The sequence below is a fragment of the Argentina silus genome (assembly GCF_951799395.1).
Source record: "Argentina silus genome assembly, chromosome: 3".
In the NCBI taxonomy this organism is placed as follows: domain Eukaryota; kingdom Metazoa; phylum Chordata; class Actinopteri; order Argentiniformes; family Argentinidae; genus Argentina; species Argentina silus.
Window position 1 is genome coordinate 4,554,950 of NC_139657.1, and position 16,020 is coordinate 4,570,969.

A 16,020-nucleotide genomic window follows, 5' to 3' on the forward strand; every position below is an offset into this window, starting at 1 on the left:
TGTCAAAGCATAGTCTCAATAGCCATGGTTTATCGTGGATTGTGCAGGTTGACCTAGCTAAGGGTTATTCAGACGCTCATCAAACGGTGGGTCCGGCGTAATGCACAGCCGGAGAGGCGCTCTCTCAAGGTACAGGATGAGGCCTACTTGTTAAAGCTCCCCACCTCCCCTCAAGAATATCATCGTGATGGCTGATGATCAACAACAACCTGGTCAGCATCAGAAGCCTAACTCGGGATTAGGCTCGCTTCCAACGCTAGTACCAGGACTTCAGGGGCCTGAGGCAAAAGCGTTGCAGTACAAAATAAAGAATTCAATTTGGTAAGATGAATGGCCAATGCACACACCGTCCACTTGAGCTAGCCAGCTAGCTTATCAATTAGCTAGTGCTGCACAGCAGAAACGATGACAGCTCGCGAACCCTAATTTTATTTTGCTCGTTAACGTTTGCTTATTCGGTAATAAACTATGGAGATTAAATCAATTGATAGCTAAGTATGTGGAAAATGCACCCTTGTAAGTTATGTGGCTATTTCTGTCATAACGTTTCTTGTCAGGGTTCAGCCGAAGCTTCGTTAGTGTTAAACCAAGACAGGAGCTAGGGCTGTGAAAATGAATGTCAACTCATAAACCCCCCTGTCTGACATTCATTGATAGCATACATAGCTGTTCACTAACCTTGCGGCACTATTTAGCTCTATTACGGTCGCGCCAGCTAGAGTACATGACAGCTGTCAATCAGGTCAATCAACGCAAATACAGCCACTAGGTACTGTATGTGAGTCCCTCCAGGGAAAGCTTGTGTGTTTTGTAGTTGGCTTGTAAAGCCAGGGAGGCCCCGAGAAATACACCCGAGCGAGTAGCATGAGAGCCATACATCAGTGAATATATGTTTTAGGATGATCAGGCAATGTTATGCTTGCAACAGTTCAGGCAAGGTGAGCAAATCTAACCTTTGAACCACAAGTCACAAAGAGGAAAGCCTGGAATTATTTTTAGATAGATGGTGATAGTCATCTTCATAACCACCGTTATTACAGGAGTATATGCTGCAGTATGAACTATGACAGACCGTGTATGATTGTCATTGATGGTTTGTGCTCACCTGATGTTACTCATGTCAGCCTAGATGTGTTACCATATTCAGACACCTCTCTCTTTCTCTCTCTCTCTCTCTCTCATTGTAGCAAATCTGTACAATCAAAAGTGGACAACATATTGGTGAGTAATTACTATTATTACTATTATTATTATTATTATTATTATTATTATTATTAATATAAATGCAGGCTGATATGTTTGTGTGTTGTGAATAGAAAAAGGCAGTAGTTTCTGTACTTGTACACAGTTTTATCAGATTACAGATGGCAAGGGTATTAGGTTTCTCCCTCCCCTCTATCTCTGTGGTGCAGAGGTACCCCTGATTTTCTTGAGTGACATGCATAAGCCTCCTACAGGGGGGAAACAAAGGGGACACACTTGACCAGCAAACCGATGTAGAATTTCTGAACTGGTTCAGATTTGGTTAGGGTTTGGTTATTTTTAGGGTCAGTTTGGTTTTGGCCCAGTTTGGCAGTCAATGGGATGCTGACCACCAAGGTCTCTACAGCGTCACCCCTCCTCCTGTGGAATAAAGGGGACGTAAACAATGTGTGTACTTATGAATACCAAGTGTCTTTCATGAAAAGAGGAATGATCCTAGTCACAACGTTGCAGTTTTTTCATCTGTGTTTTTCTTATATATTTGCATATATGGAAATGACACCAGTGTGAAACCACCAATGTTTTTGTAAGGTTGAATTAATTTGCTTAAGTGAATAACATGCCCATATTCGGAATAATAGAATAGCCTAAATAACCTTTTAAGGTCAACATGTAAGGATGTCATTTTGTTAAGACTGTGTCTCTCACTGCGCTTCCCTGTGTCGCTAAACTCAGTGTCAACATTGTGAGCGTGTCGTCACGTCAGACTGTTCATCCTGTCACATTCCGTCTGGCGTGTGGCTGATAAGGTTGTGCCGTGTCATGTGCGATGTCTTAACCTGTTAACAAGCCCACTATTTGCTTGTTTGCCTCTACGCATACACTGACTCCCATTAATATGTATAGGCTAATTGCTTTTGTGTCAGTCGTCATAGAATGACGGTTGAGCCCTGGCTACTATATTGCCAGAAAAAGACAGTGGCCGCTAAGCACTGCATGCTGGTAGGTAGGAATCTAGTAAATTGCTTTTTTTTATTCACTGCTCATTGGCTGACAACTCTCACCTCATTCATAAGTATCCGTTCCCCTAGCAACAAAGAGACAAATAGAACAGGAAGAGGTGAGATGAATCCATTCTTAGAAGCCAATTGGAAAAGAGGTGGGGTGGAGTCCGTAGTGAAAAGCCATGTTGCCAGTGTGCCTTTAGTATGGCACGATGAAATCCATTCCACGCATTACAATGAGCCGTCCTCCGATTTCTACCTCCACCAGCCTCCTCTACCCATGCATTACAATGCGCCCGTCCTCCGATTTCTACCTCCGCCAGCCTCCTTTATCCACGCATTACAATGCGCCCGTCCTCCGATTTCTACCTCCGCCAGCCTCCTCTATCCATGCATTACAATGAGCCCATCCTCTGATTTCTACCTCCGCCAGCCTCCTCTACCCATGCATTACAATGCGCCCGTCCTCCGATTTCTACCTCCGCCAGCCTCCTCTACCCATGCATTACAATGCGCCCGTCCTCCGATTTCTACCTCCGCCAGCCTTCACTGGTACACATGTGTAGTTGTTTTGATTTACATAGCAACTGGCAACGGTGGAAAAGCTTTCTTCAATTGTTCACGTGCAACTGCATTCCACATTGAATGGCACTACAGATTAAAAAGAAGGGTTCAGACAGCGTTAACTACAACTAGCATCTTTCAATATATTGTTTGTTTGTGGTGATACTCATTCCATTACTCTAGAGGTTTCACAACGCCCTTATGCAATTTAAACATTCAGGCTTATTCCGAAATTAAAGATTAAAGAGTTAATCACTACATGGGCTTGCATTACATTGTCTTGTGCAAAGTGTGCTCTTTAGTCCTGAATAATTTGACATGTAGCAGGTGTGGATTGGTCCTAGCATTTGTAGAAAAGTGTGGTATTGACATACAGAAAAAAATCTCCAACTCTGGTATGCTCTTATGGTGATTTATTCAGATGCACAAAACAGACAATGTCCCTCACTGTTTCCTAAATGTTTTGTAATAACCATTATCAAATTAAATATTGTGTCTGTTGATGTTCATTAAGATTAAAATGTATGTAATTGTTTTGGGAAGAACTGTACAACAGGTGTTTTACTCTTCTTTATATGGTTCAAACTGTCACTCACTTCTCAGGGGTCCAAGCCAATGATTAGCCTGTTTTTAATGGCCAGTTTCCTGGACACAGATTAAGACGAGTCCAGACTAAATAACATTTTCAATTGAAAATCTCCACTGAAGATGCATTTTAATCTGGGACTAGTCTTAATCTGTGTCCAGGAAACCAGTCAAGTGTCAATTATTAGGTAATAGCCGACCTGATTAATTGTATGTTTGTATCACTAATATTCTCTCTTTTCTTCCTCTCTTTTAATGTTTTTTTACAGCAAGATGTTGAGAAGTTTACAGACATTGAAAAACTCTACCTCTACCTTAAGTTGCCTTCTGGTCCCACTAACGGCAATGATAAAAGGTAAGTTCTCACCTCCACCCTCCTTTAATTGTATCTCATTACCTTTGTATTTTCTTTGTCTGAGCATTAACCAGTAAACTAGTAGTTAACCGGGTTAACTAGTAATTAATAACTCTCACCTGTCAACACTGACTGAAGTTGTCCGTGTTGTGATTTTATCTTATGGCCTCTGATAGAAATGATATTGGACATTGTTGGTCATTAATGCCTCCCTTGCTTGTGTTAAGATCGCGGTCACACCTTATATGGTTATCATTATGAAGCGATGTTTGTTATTTGTTATTTATTTATTCGCACACATTTCCAAAACAGTGAAAGAATAAAATTGATTTTAAAAAAAGTGCATGGTGAAGGTGAGGGAAGAAACTTGCGTAGGGCGTATATTAAAACATAAAGATTTAAAACACTAAGGTTAAGCGAGACGACTGTCGTAATGATTGATTTTTGCTATACCCAGCATTCAGTGTTTTTTTTTTTTTTTTTTGTTTCCCCATATCTGTTCATCACCACAACCCCCAATTCTGCCCACTAGGACTGAGAACCAGAGGTGCTCCACCCCTGGATTATGGTACTAAAGTTTCTCTTTTCAAGGACAAAAAAAATCAGACTTGTCGGTTGAAGAAATGTTCACTTCACTAAGTTGGTTTTTTATGCACCGTTTCAGTGACCAGAGTTCCATGTCATCGAGCCGGACACAGCAAATGTATGCATTCAACTGGATACGGAATCACCTAGAAGAGCACCCAGAGACCTCCCTCCCAAAGCAAGAGGTGTACGATGAGTACAAGTGAGTTTCTAGCCCTTAATGGTCGGGACAGCGGGGCTGGTAAAGTGGTCGACAGTTCTTTGATTGGATGGACTGGTTTTATGCATGTTCCAGAACCATCTCAAATTTCAGTCCTGGGGGCGCTTAGTGGCGTAGCACACTAATGCGCTTACCGCGTAATCGCAAGGTTCCTGGTTTGATTCCGACCCTCGACCTATCTTGCATGTCATCCCTCCTCTCTCTCCCATCCTTCCTGTCGATCTCTACTGTCTCTATCCCAATAAAGCAGAAATGCCCTAAAAACATATTTAAAAAAATCCTTAAAAAGTCCTTAAATCGAAAATCTATGTCAATGCAGAACATGTACAGACTGTGCTTCGGTAGTCAACTTCGACTGTGTTTGTATTTTTTTTTCCAGGAGCTATTGTGACAATCTCAACTACCATCCACTGAGTGCAGCAGACTTTGGGAAGATCATGAAAAACGTCTTTCCGAACATGAAGGCTCGTCGACTTGGCATGAGAGGAAAATCCAAATATCCTTTTAGTCACGTCGTCTTTGTTTCAGACTGTATCTGTAACAGTGTTACTACACAGGTGTAGAGGGCAACTTAATATAACAATTAATAGTGTATAACAGATTCTGTTTTAAACCTTAACCACTTCTCACATACTGTTATAGTGGATTGAGGAAGAAGGCGTTTGTACATATGCCGTCTTTGCCCAACCTGGACTTACAAAAATCAGGTGATGGGGTAAGTTTCCTTTTTCTTTTCTTTTATTCACGCTAGAACGTAGATGCCAAAATAATGTCATGGGAAACAGCGAGATCCCCTTCGTAATCCAGGCGGTTTTCTTCCCTTTTTCTGGCACTGTGACTGCCGACGGCACTTGTTCTTATCGAAGGTTTTACTTACTTACGACTGATGTATAGTTGATTCACTTACTTCGACAGATGTGCTTATTGTATGTCGTGGATAAAACTGTCTGCTAAGTATATATATATACGCCATTTAGCTGACGCTTTTATCCAAAGCGACTTACATTGCAGTGAGTGCATACATTTCAGCATATGTGGTCCCAGCGGGAATCAAACCCACAACCTAAGCGTTGTTAGCGCCACGCTCTACCGACTGAGCCACAGAGGACCGCTAAGTGACTTGCCCCACACCCCTGAGCCACCTCACCGTGCTTCGTCCTCTCCACCCCTCTCTAGTGTGAGCTGATGGAGCCGTCCGGCCAGTCCCCCAGTGCCGAGGACGAGATGCGGTCGGCGGCCTGCGGCCTGGTGTGTGAGTGGGCCCAGAAGGTCCTGAGCCGCCAGTTTGACCACGTCGAGGACCTGGCGCGCTTCCTGCTCAACAGCCACTACATCGGCACCAAGTCTATGGCAGCCCTCACTGTCATGACGGGAACGCCCACAGGTGGGGACAGATCAGATCAAATCACAACACATTTTTTTCGTCACGTACGTATCGCATACAGCTGTAATTGACATGGTGAAATGCTTTGGGATCTTGCTCCTCACCCAACGACAGAAGTCAGCAACAATCAACAAGTCAACAATAAAGTAATAAAAAAAGTGACAATCGTACTAGTGCAAATAATGTACGATAATGTATGTTGTGCAGAGTAATATATATATATATATATATATATATATATATGCCATTTAGCTGACGCTTTTATTCAAAGCGACTTACATTGCAGTCAGTGCATCCATTTCAGTATATATGGTCCATGACAAGCGTAATCTATCTGATCTATAGGCACTGTCACTGTGTTTTATGGTGAACTGGGCTCGGTATTTCAAAACTTTTAATCTAGATCAGAATGACCCAGATTATTTTTGCTATTCTGGATCAATTCTATATAAGATTTTTTTGTATGATAGTGGAAATCAGCCAGCTCGATCAGATCCAGCATAGCAAAAAGGAATCCGGTTCAACCTGATCCAGATTCAAAGTTTTGAAAAACTGGGCCCAGGTGACACAGTTTAATCTGTGTACCTAATCCTACAAACCACTCTTCCCTCTTCAGGAATGAAGACGCCAACCCCAACGTCTGCGTTTGTCCCCACAGCTGAAGCCAACTCCTTCCAGCCGGTGAAGACCCTCCCCTCGCCCTCTATTGACGCAAAGCAGCAACTGCAGCGCAAGATCCAGAAGAAGCAGCAGGAGCAGAAGCTCCACTCGCCCCTGCCCAGTGAGGCCCAGACCAGGAGGGCGGAGGTCAGCACGCCTGGCCCGACCATCCCCTGTGGCAGCCCCGCCATGCTCTCCCCCCAGCCCACCATCGGCATCATGGTAGCAGCCGTTTCCAGCCCTATCACGGTAACCAGGGGCTTACTGCTACTACTAGCTTTGTAAACTTTACAATGTTTACAATATGTAACTTTGTAAACTTTACAATGTTTACAAGATTACAATGATGATGATTTAGACTAAAACTGTCTCTGTGTAAGATGTGTTGTTTTATTTTGATAGTTTTGGAGCACTTTATCAGATGCGTTGCAGAGAAAAGTTATTCAAAATGGACGAGAAGAGACCAACATCAAAATCAAATATAAATCAGATGTTTCTTTAGAAGTGTCTATAATAATAATAACAATAATAATAATAATGACAGCAACAACAAAAACAATCTGATTTGGTCACTTTGTTCTTCTCCCCACAGGTACAGAGAAGCAGACAGTTGATGACCTCTCCTAGCCCCTGTGGAGAAGGGAAAGTGCTGCCTGTCAACTTCCAGGTGGTCACTCAATCTATCAAACAGTCCCCTAAAACTCCCCAGAATATCTCTGCCAGCCCCGTGGGTGACCGCCTGGCACGGCACAGGTACCCCCAGATCCTGCCCAAGCCGTCTGCCACCAGCGCCATCACCCTGCGCTCACCCCCCACCCTGCTCATCACCAACAGCCCCATCAAGACGATCAACCAGCACGTCAGCTCCGTCAACGTGGTGAAGATGACGGCCATATCCCTGGCCCCCAGCAGTACCAGTAACAGCACAGTCCTGAGGCCTGCCTCAGCAGGAGTGAGTGCAGCTGCTCCTCCAGAGGAGAACCACCAGGCCCCCATCGGGGCCTCAGCCACCCCCCAATCTCCTGCAGTGAGGCCTGGTGCCCCACGCTCCATCCCGACCCCTGCCAACGACGTGAAAGTGGTGTCTGAGGCCATGACTGACAATAACCCCGTCCCTGGCACAGAGAAACAGAGCACCATGCAGGAGTCCACCGGTGGGGCCAAGGCAGAGAGGGCCACCAAGTACAGGGCCGCCAGCGAGCCCAGCCTCCTTGTCAAGTGCTCCCCAGGACCTGACAGAGTGGCCAGGACCAAAAGTGACTCCACGTCCCCTCCCATGGCCACCACTGCAGCCGGGACTCAGGACAGCAATAACAACAGAAACTTTCATGACGGTACTTTGTATCTGACTGTTGCTAATCAGAATGCTAACATTAGCATGTCGTCCAATGGCTCCCAAGCTGTTACCCTGTTCTCCAAGGACCCTTGCCCAGGTGGCAAAAGCCCCCGGAAGCGCACAGGCCCGGGCCTGGAGCCCCATGTGATCCCAGTGAAGAGAGTGTTCATATCTCAACAGCCTGTGGTCATTGACAATGCCAAACCTGGAGTCAGCGCTGCAGTGAAGAGGATCCCCAGACCTGGCACACCTGCCAGACCTGAGAGTGCTCCCTGCAAAGTGACTGTGAAACACGCCTCCATAGTGCCCACCCAGATCCTGTCCCTCTCGGACACGCCCATCTTAAACAATGAGAGCTCCCAGACTGTTGTGAAACCACAGGCCTTGCAGGTGAAACACGAGGCCCCCTCTCTTAGCACTGACACCAGCAGCAGCAGCAGCACCAACAGTGCGACCCCTGGTAGCACCACATCTGACCAGACCTTACTGCAGCAGATCACAGGAGACCCTTGTGCCATACCAGCCAACTCAGGGGCACACGAGGTCTCTGTGATGGGTGACCTGAAGAGCACAATATGGGAGGAGGGGCAGCTCGATGAGCTCCAGAAGCAGGCCTTTGCTCAGCAGATATCCGAGGACCACAAGCAGGCCTCCACAGACCAACTCCCCATGATGTCTCAGACTCCCGAGCCCTCCAGCCAGCTCTCCCTCCACCAGGACATAGTGGACTTTGCAGGCTCCCAGCCCAACATGGACTACTTCCCATTCAATGACGACGACATGACCCAGGACAGCATAGTGGAGGAGCTGGTCCAGATGGAGGAGCAGATGAAGCTGAAGGGCCTGCAGCCCTTGTTCAGTAGCTGTGTTGATATGTCTATGGCGGGCCAGTCTTCTGGCCCTCAGGGCCCCATCCTCAATACTCACCAGGGAGGGAATTCCTTCTACCACTCTTCCCATAGCAGCACCACCCCTGTCCAGACTCCCACCCCTACCCCGACACCAACCCCCACGCCCACCCCCACCTCTGAGATGATGCTGGGGGGCCACAGTATGACGCGAGAGAGCCCCTGCTCCCGCATGGCCCCGGTCACCCCCGTGGATGGTCTCATGGGCCGCCACACCCCCATCAGCACGCCCCTGTCCAACTGCAGCAGCAGTGTTCCCCCTAGCCCCGTGGAGTGCAGGAACCCCTTTTCCTTCACCCCCATCAACTCCAGCATGACGGGCTACCACGACGGCAGCATCGTCTCCAGCAGCCCCGTCAAGCCCATGCAGAGGCCCATGGCCACACACCCTGACAAGGCCAAGCTGGAGTGGATCAACAACCGCTACAACAGCACCACTAGCAGCCCCTTATCCATCTCCAGCCAGGGCATAGGCATTCTGCCCAGCTACCAAGACCTGGTGGACGACCACTTCCGTAAGCCACATGCCTTCGCGATCCCAGGCCAGTCTTTTCAGTCCCAGTCCAGACAGGACGCTCACTTCGGTCGCCTGACCCCCATCTCCCCAGTGCAACAGCAGCAACCGATGACTACCACCCCCACTAAGCAGGAGAGCTTCGCTGTCCCGGCCCCACTGGACAACAAGACCCCAGGCTCCTCAGCAGCCAGCACTTTCCGCTGCCGCAGTGTCAGCCCCGCCGTGCGTCAGAGAAACTCCAGCGGTAACACAGGCCCCCCCACCCCCACTGCCAGCGCCACCACGACCACCACCACCACCACCACCACCAGAACTGTGGTGTCCCCCTTTAACTCCCCCATGAATGCGGAGGTGCTCAGCATCCTGTCCAACAGTCAGACGGCCACTGTCCACAGCATGGTCCAGCGCAGCCAGTCTGTGCCGCTCAACGTCATGATGCAGAGCGAGATGGCGCCCGTGCAAGGCCAGAGCAACACCGCCAAGATCACCAACGTCCTGCTGAGCAAGATGGACTCGGACGGGGACGACGCGGTACGGGGCCTGGGCGTCAACAACCTCCCCTCCAATTACACGGCCCGCATGAACCTCACCCAGATCCTGGAGACCACGCCAGGCTTCAGCGGAGGAGGAGCCACCCACCAGACTCAGCTGCCCGTCAGCTCTAGCTCTGCTGCCTATGAGCTCCAGCAGCATGGCTATCTCACCAGCCCCAGCGGGGAGCCTGTGAGCTTCTCCTCTGGGGACAGCCAAGCACAATCAGGCTCCGGTGAGCAGCAGCTGCAGCAGCAGCTCCAGGAGGACACGGGCCAGGCCCATCTGCAGCTCCAACCCCAGGCCCATCTGCAGCTCCAACCCCAGGCCCAGCTGCAGCTCCAACCCCAGGCCCAGCTGCAGCTCCAGCTCCAGCTCCAACCTCAACCCCAGCTCCAGCTTCAGCTCCAGCTTCAACCCCAACTCCAGCTCCAACCCCAAGCCCAGCTCCAGCTCCAGCTCCAGCTCCAACCCCAGCTCCAGCTCCAACCCCAGCTCCAGCTCCAACCCCAGCTCCAGCTCCAACCCCAGGCCCCGCTCCAACCCCAGGCCCAGCTCCAGCTCCAGCTCCAGCCCCAGGATCAGTCCCAGCTGCTTCACCAGAGCACACAGCAGCAGCAGCAGGATGAGGAGGAGCAGCAGCAGCTGGACTTCAACAACACTGTTAAGGACCTATTGGGGGACGACGGCCTGAACCCCAGCTCTCAGCTGGTCGGTCAGGTGGCCTCAGAGCTCAACGCTGTGGCATCTGACTTCACCAATGACATCAGACTGACCTCGGAACTGTCCAGTAGCATCACTGACCTTAACACATTGGACACAAACCTGCTGTTTGACCCCAACCAGCAGCAGGAACAATATGAGGACTCAACACTGGAAGAACTGAAGAACGACCCACTTTTTCAGCAGATATGCAGTGATACTGTGAACTCTGGTTTCGACTGGCTGGAAAGCAAAGACCAGCCTACTACGGTGGAGATGTTGGGTTAATGTTATCTTTTTTTTTTTTTTTTTTTTTTTTAAGTATTTATATTTCTGTTTCTTGTCTTTTGTTTGGTATGTGTGTGTGTATATCTATGTTTTTTATTATTGTTTGTCGGGAAATGTCTGGACTTGGCCATTTGTCCAGTGAAAAGTGCCAGCCTAACCAGAAAATCTCTCTCCTACTGATGTTTTAAATTGTTTGTCTCTTTTGTCATTAAGCAACCTTAATCACAAAACATTACCACTGTAGCTCTCCTTCCTCTGAAATCAAAATGTGTCACATTTCAAGTGAGTAATTGAAGGCAGCTTAAAAGCATGCTGTTGCAAATGGTAGATTTCCCCAAGATATGAACACAAAGTTAAACCATATCTTCTTTATGTCAACTCAATAATGCAATATGTTTATTCAGAAATCACTTTATGAACTTGACGTTGATGTTAGAAAATTTGGCACAGAAAAATGCTGTTGAATCCTGTTTAAGTGTGCAACTCAAGTTCATCCAAATGGAAACACAATATTGGGATTATAGTATGTGCACATGACCTCTGTGTAGTACATTTGCCTGCCATATCAGAAAACTAAAAAGGGTAGCAACCGGTGCTACCAGGTGCTGAATTTAAGACATTATCTTCATTCATTCATTATCATATACCAAATCAATGGAATACTGGTTCATGTTTGATCGATGTTCAAGAGAGACGTCTTCTCAAAGCCTATACTACTTGTACTGTTCAATATTTTGTAAAGGGAGGAGGAGGATTTGCTATAATTAGGTCATTTTGTGGAAAAACATGACACGGAAGGGAAGCGACAACTTGGCTGCCTTATTTCCAAAGTCCAAGGCCTTACGCCATCTTTAGAGAGACTGTATATAGCGTATTGAATCTGCAGAGATCTTCAGAACCATCCAGAGCTTCATCATATCAAGGCAGCTGTTACTCTGATAATGTTTTCAATACTTAGGCCTATTTCTTATTCTTTTTTTATTTGCAGTGTTATGCATGCATACTGTATATAAATCACACTGTGTGTGCCCCTTGTCATCCGTTATAGAGTGAGAATAATTTGATATGCCATCGTTTTATGAAAAAACCATGTCAGGCACACTTTTTAGTGAGCAGTGAGGTGTTAGCATGTTGTACTCCCAGGGTGAATAAGAATATCGTTGGTATGGAGATGGCTCAATATTTCGTGGACGGCCAGTGGATGCACTGCAAGCCGATTTTGTTCTGGATTTTGATGATGTCATCAAGAGATGAATTGTGATTATTGTCTTTCTGGAGATCCAGCCTTATTTCCATACCAAAGAAGAGCTGTTGAATTAATGTTAGGGATTGTTATACATGGGATTGATCATCCATACACTCTTAGTGACTATTATCAATGAAGGGAAACAGGCAGCCTTGCAGATACAATAACTGTTAAAGAGTTTTATTGCATTTGAAGAAAAAAAATGATGAAGCTGCAAAAAATCTATTGTACAGTATGTAAATTTGTGAAATGGTCGAAGTCCTGCGGTTGCATAGGCAACCATGGACGGGAAAGCATGTTGAAATCATCACTGCTAGCCAGGTATGTGATACGGTAGGACGCTTGCTTGAATTTTGGCTATTGTTATTGTTGTAAAAGTCATGTTTAAGCTCCATTTGTAAATAGGATAGATACATAGAAATTTGATGTATCAAGACACTATATTATGGCCATAATTCTAGCTAAGTCTGTGTGCCATTAAAAAAAAAAAAGAAGCTAAACAGATCTATAGTCGGCAGGATACTGTATGTTGTGTGTTACATTTCTGGCTCGATGTGTTGTAAAAGTAACGCTGTCTGTTTGGTCTCTCGCTTGCTGATGTAAGATAATAGGTCTCTGCGTTTGCAGAAGTGATGTGTGCTTTGAGCGAGAACAATAGCATGGATTATTGAGAAAAAAAAGTTGTGATATATTAGCTGGTTGCAAACATTTCTGTGACACAAACATTGTGCTCAGAACCTTTCAGCAGACACTGGAAATTCTATGGTTCATGTTTCAACAAACTTTGGAGGTTCATGTTATTGCACTAAATTTCTATGACGTGTGGTTTTGTCACATCTTTGTGGACAAATGTTAATGATGGAAGCCCGCAAAAAAAAAAAAAGTATTTTTTATGATGAGATAAAGAAAGGAAAATTAAAAAGAATTGTCAGAAAATGACCGTTATAATTGTCTTGTAGCAAAATGTGCATTAATCTCAGTGAGATACGCATTCTTACTCATTCTCATATACGAGAATATAAAGCGTCGAGGAAAAAAAAACGTTAAGATGACCTTTTAAAACCTACATGCTTCATTATGTTGATAAATGATTGTACGCGTGCATGTGTGATGACTTCTATTGTACTTTGTATCCTTGGTAACCACTGTCTGCTGTGATCAGGCCGGGTTCTGTTAACCAGACTGGCAGTGCTCGTTACTGGAGTTACTTTCATTGTGTGCTGTTTACTTAATCTTTAAGTTAATATTGTTCTGTTTCCTTTTGTTAATGACTGTTCTGATGATTTTACTTTTTTTTTTTTTTTTTTTTTGCAAAAAATGCATTTTGTGAAGAAAGTTGTTGACATTCTTTTCTTAATTTTTGGCATTAAATAAGGCACTGATATTTGAATTCGAATGAAGGAAAATGCACCTCTCTTTAGATGTACAGGAGCTGCATCAAGCAGTGACTCTGAATCTGTACTTCTGATTGACCCAGTACCAACTCTGTTTGACTATCTTGTCCATTTATACCAGTAGAAGAACCTTCCTCTGTGTTGTTGTCTGGAGTACTGCTCACTGTACAGTAGCTTGTTGATATTGCAAACGCGTTAATGTTTCTTTTTTCAATGGAAAGTACTCACTGGTGAGATTTTTAAAATGGTTTTAAAAGCCAATAAACTTTTTTAAAGAATCTGCCTCTCATTATTGCCTTGTTGCCTCTTAAGTATTGTGGTAAACTCATTGATGTAGGCTACTTTCAAACATGTGGTCCTCTGTGGCTCAGTTGGTAGAGCATGGCGCTAACAACGCTTAGGTTGTGGCTTTGATTCCTGCTGGGACCATATATACTGAAATATATGCACTCACTGCAATCTAAGTCGCTTCGGATAAAAGCATTAGCTAAATGGCATATACACTCACCAGCCACTTTATTAGGTACACCTGTTCAACTGCTCGTTAACGCAAATATCTAATGGTGTGGGGGATATTTTCTTGGCACACTTTGGGCCCCTTAGTACCAATTGAGCATTGTTTAAACGCCACAGCCTAACTGAGTATTGTTGCTGACCATCCCTTTATCACCACAGTGTACCCATCTTCTGATGGCTACTTCCAGCAGGATAACGCGCCATGTCACAAAGCTCACATCCTCTCAAACTGGTTTCTTGAACATGACAATGAGTTCACTGTACTCAAATGGCCCCCACAGTCACCAGATCTCAATCCAATAGAGCACCTTTGGGATGTGGAGGAACGGGAGATTCGCATCATAGATGTGCAGCCGACAAATCTGCAGCGATGATCCTATCATGTCAATATGGACCAAAATCTCTGAGGAATGTTTCCAGGACCTTGTTGAATTATGCCACAAAGAATTAAGGCAGTTCTGAAGGCAAAATGGGGTCCAACCCGGTACTAGCAAGGTGTACCTAATAAAGTGGCCGGTGAGTGTATATTATAGTACAAAAAGGATATCTGCATAATGATATTGCATGGTTGTGCCATGAGAAAGAATGTTACTGTTATCTGACCCAGGACTTAACCTCGTTTCAGTTTGACAGTGTAAACCTTGTGTTGTTTAGAACATGCATCCACACATTCAACACACAAGAAGAATTATGCTTTTGCTTTATCCTGACATCTGGTTATCTGCAATTGATTGAATTAGGGCCAAAGTATGCTTTCTGTTTATGCCCATGGCTAGATACAGATGATCAAAAATGTGCACTACCGCCGTTCTTTCACTTCCTTATTTCAACAATTACTTGTATTCAGAGCGTAAAACATTTCTTCCTCTTTTGATATTTTTTCGATTGTCCCCTGCATTGACAATATGGCAGAACTGGGGTCATCCCCCCGCACCAAGGTTAGAGGTCAAGTCAGCCCTTCAGATGGTGTTTGAGGTCAGCGGGGAGGGGCCTCCTCCAGACCGAGTTTCTGACCAATGAGAGGAGAGTCTGTTGGTCCTGGCTGTCCTTTCCCAGGACCTCGGTGATATTCATAATATGGTAATGACCTTCACTCTATTGATCATGGTCTTGCAGCTTGACCTCTGGCCATGTGGAGCCCTGTGGTACCCTCCACCTCCACACATTGCCACTTTGCCTACGTGAGTCATCATATTTGACCAGAGAATACAGGAGAATGGAGGACCCTTTTTGAATGTGTGAACGATAAAGGTTGCTGTTAGTTTGGTGATAATATTGATGACCTGTCCTTTTGACAGCATTCACTGTGGTCTGTTAGCTACAATATAGATAGACAAGTAAATATGTATGCTGAATAGATGATGGTTGAAATGTTTAAGCATATGCTGCATTGGTCATACATTTTGCGCACACAGATTTGACTGCACAACCACTAAGTAATTGAAGGCAGCTTAAAAGCATGTTGTTGCAAGGTAGGGTAGACTTTCCGAAATATTAACACAAACTTAACCCATATCTTCTTAACGTATCTCCTTATGGCAACTCAATAATGCAATAGGTTTATTCAGAAATCACTTTATGAAATTTGTAGGACATTTTTTAACACATTGGCAGATTTCACCTGAATTGACCACTGAGAAATAGAGAGGATTACTAAATTAATGAATACTAAGAAGATTATGGGATACCATTATCCTGACCATTGGTCCTGGGCCCTGACTTGAGTGGGGTCTGGAATGGTTAAATCAATGGCCAGCTCTAATCAATATACAATCAATATATAATTATGTTGCACACTATCTCATTTGACTGGCTATTTAAGTCAAAAGGTTCCTGACAGTTGTAGTTCAAAACCATAACAAAGGGTGTAGGTTATCATAATGTCATATAAGTCAGTAATATACATATTGTTTTTGGAAATGTATTGTGACCACAACGCAGGATGAATTTTTTTATTTATTTTGTATTCCAGTGTATATAAGACAATTCCTTTGCTTTTCTGTAAAAATGTCTAATGACATT

At 45.1% G+C, this 16,020-nt stretch overlaps 1 protein-coding gene across 1 annotated transcript; it reads left to right on the forward strand.

Moving 5' to 3' along the window:
• Positions 1-187: 187 nt before the first annotated feature.
• On the forward strand, positions 188-13,760 carry rfx7b (regulatory factor X7b; the record flags this gene model as incomplete). The annotated part of the gene is made up of 10 exons (XM_083666811.1): positions 188-321; positions 1,188-1,221; positions 3,626-3,711; positions 4,244-4,279; positions 4,376-4,498; positions 4,896-5,016; positions 5,151-5,231; positions 5,693-5,900; positions 6,517-6,809; positions 7,153-13,760. The coding sequence occupies 10 exons, from the start codon at positions 188-190 to the stop codon at positions 10,840-10,842; spliced, it is 4,806 nt and encodes a 1,601-aa protein (XP_083522937.1). The 3' UTR covers positions 10,843-13,760.
• Positions 13,761-16,020: the final 2,260 nt, after the last annotated feature.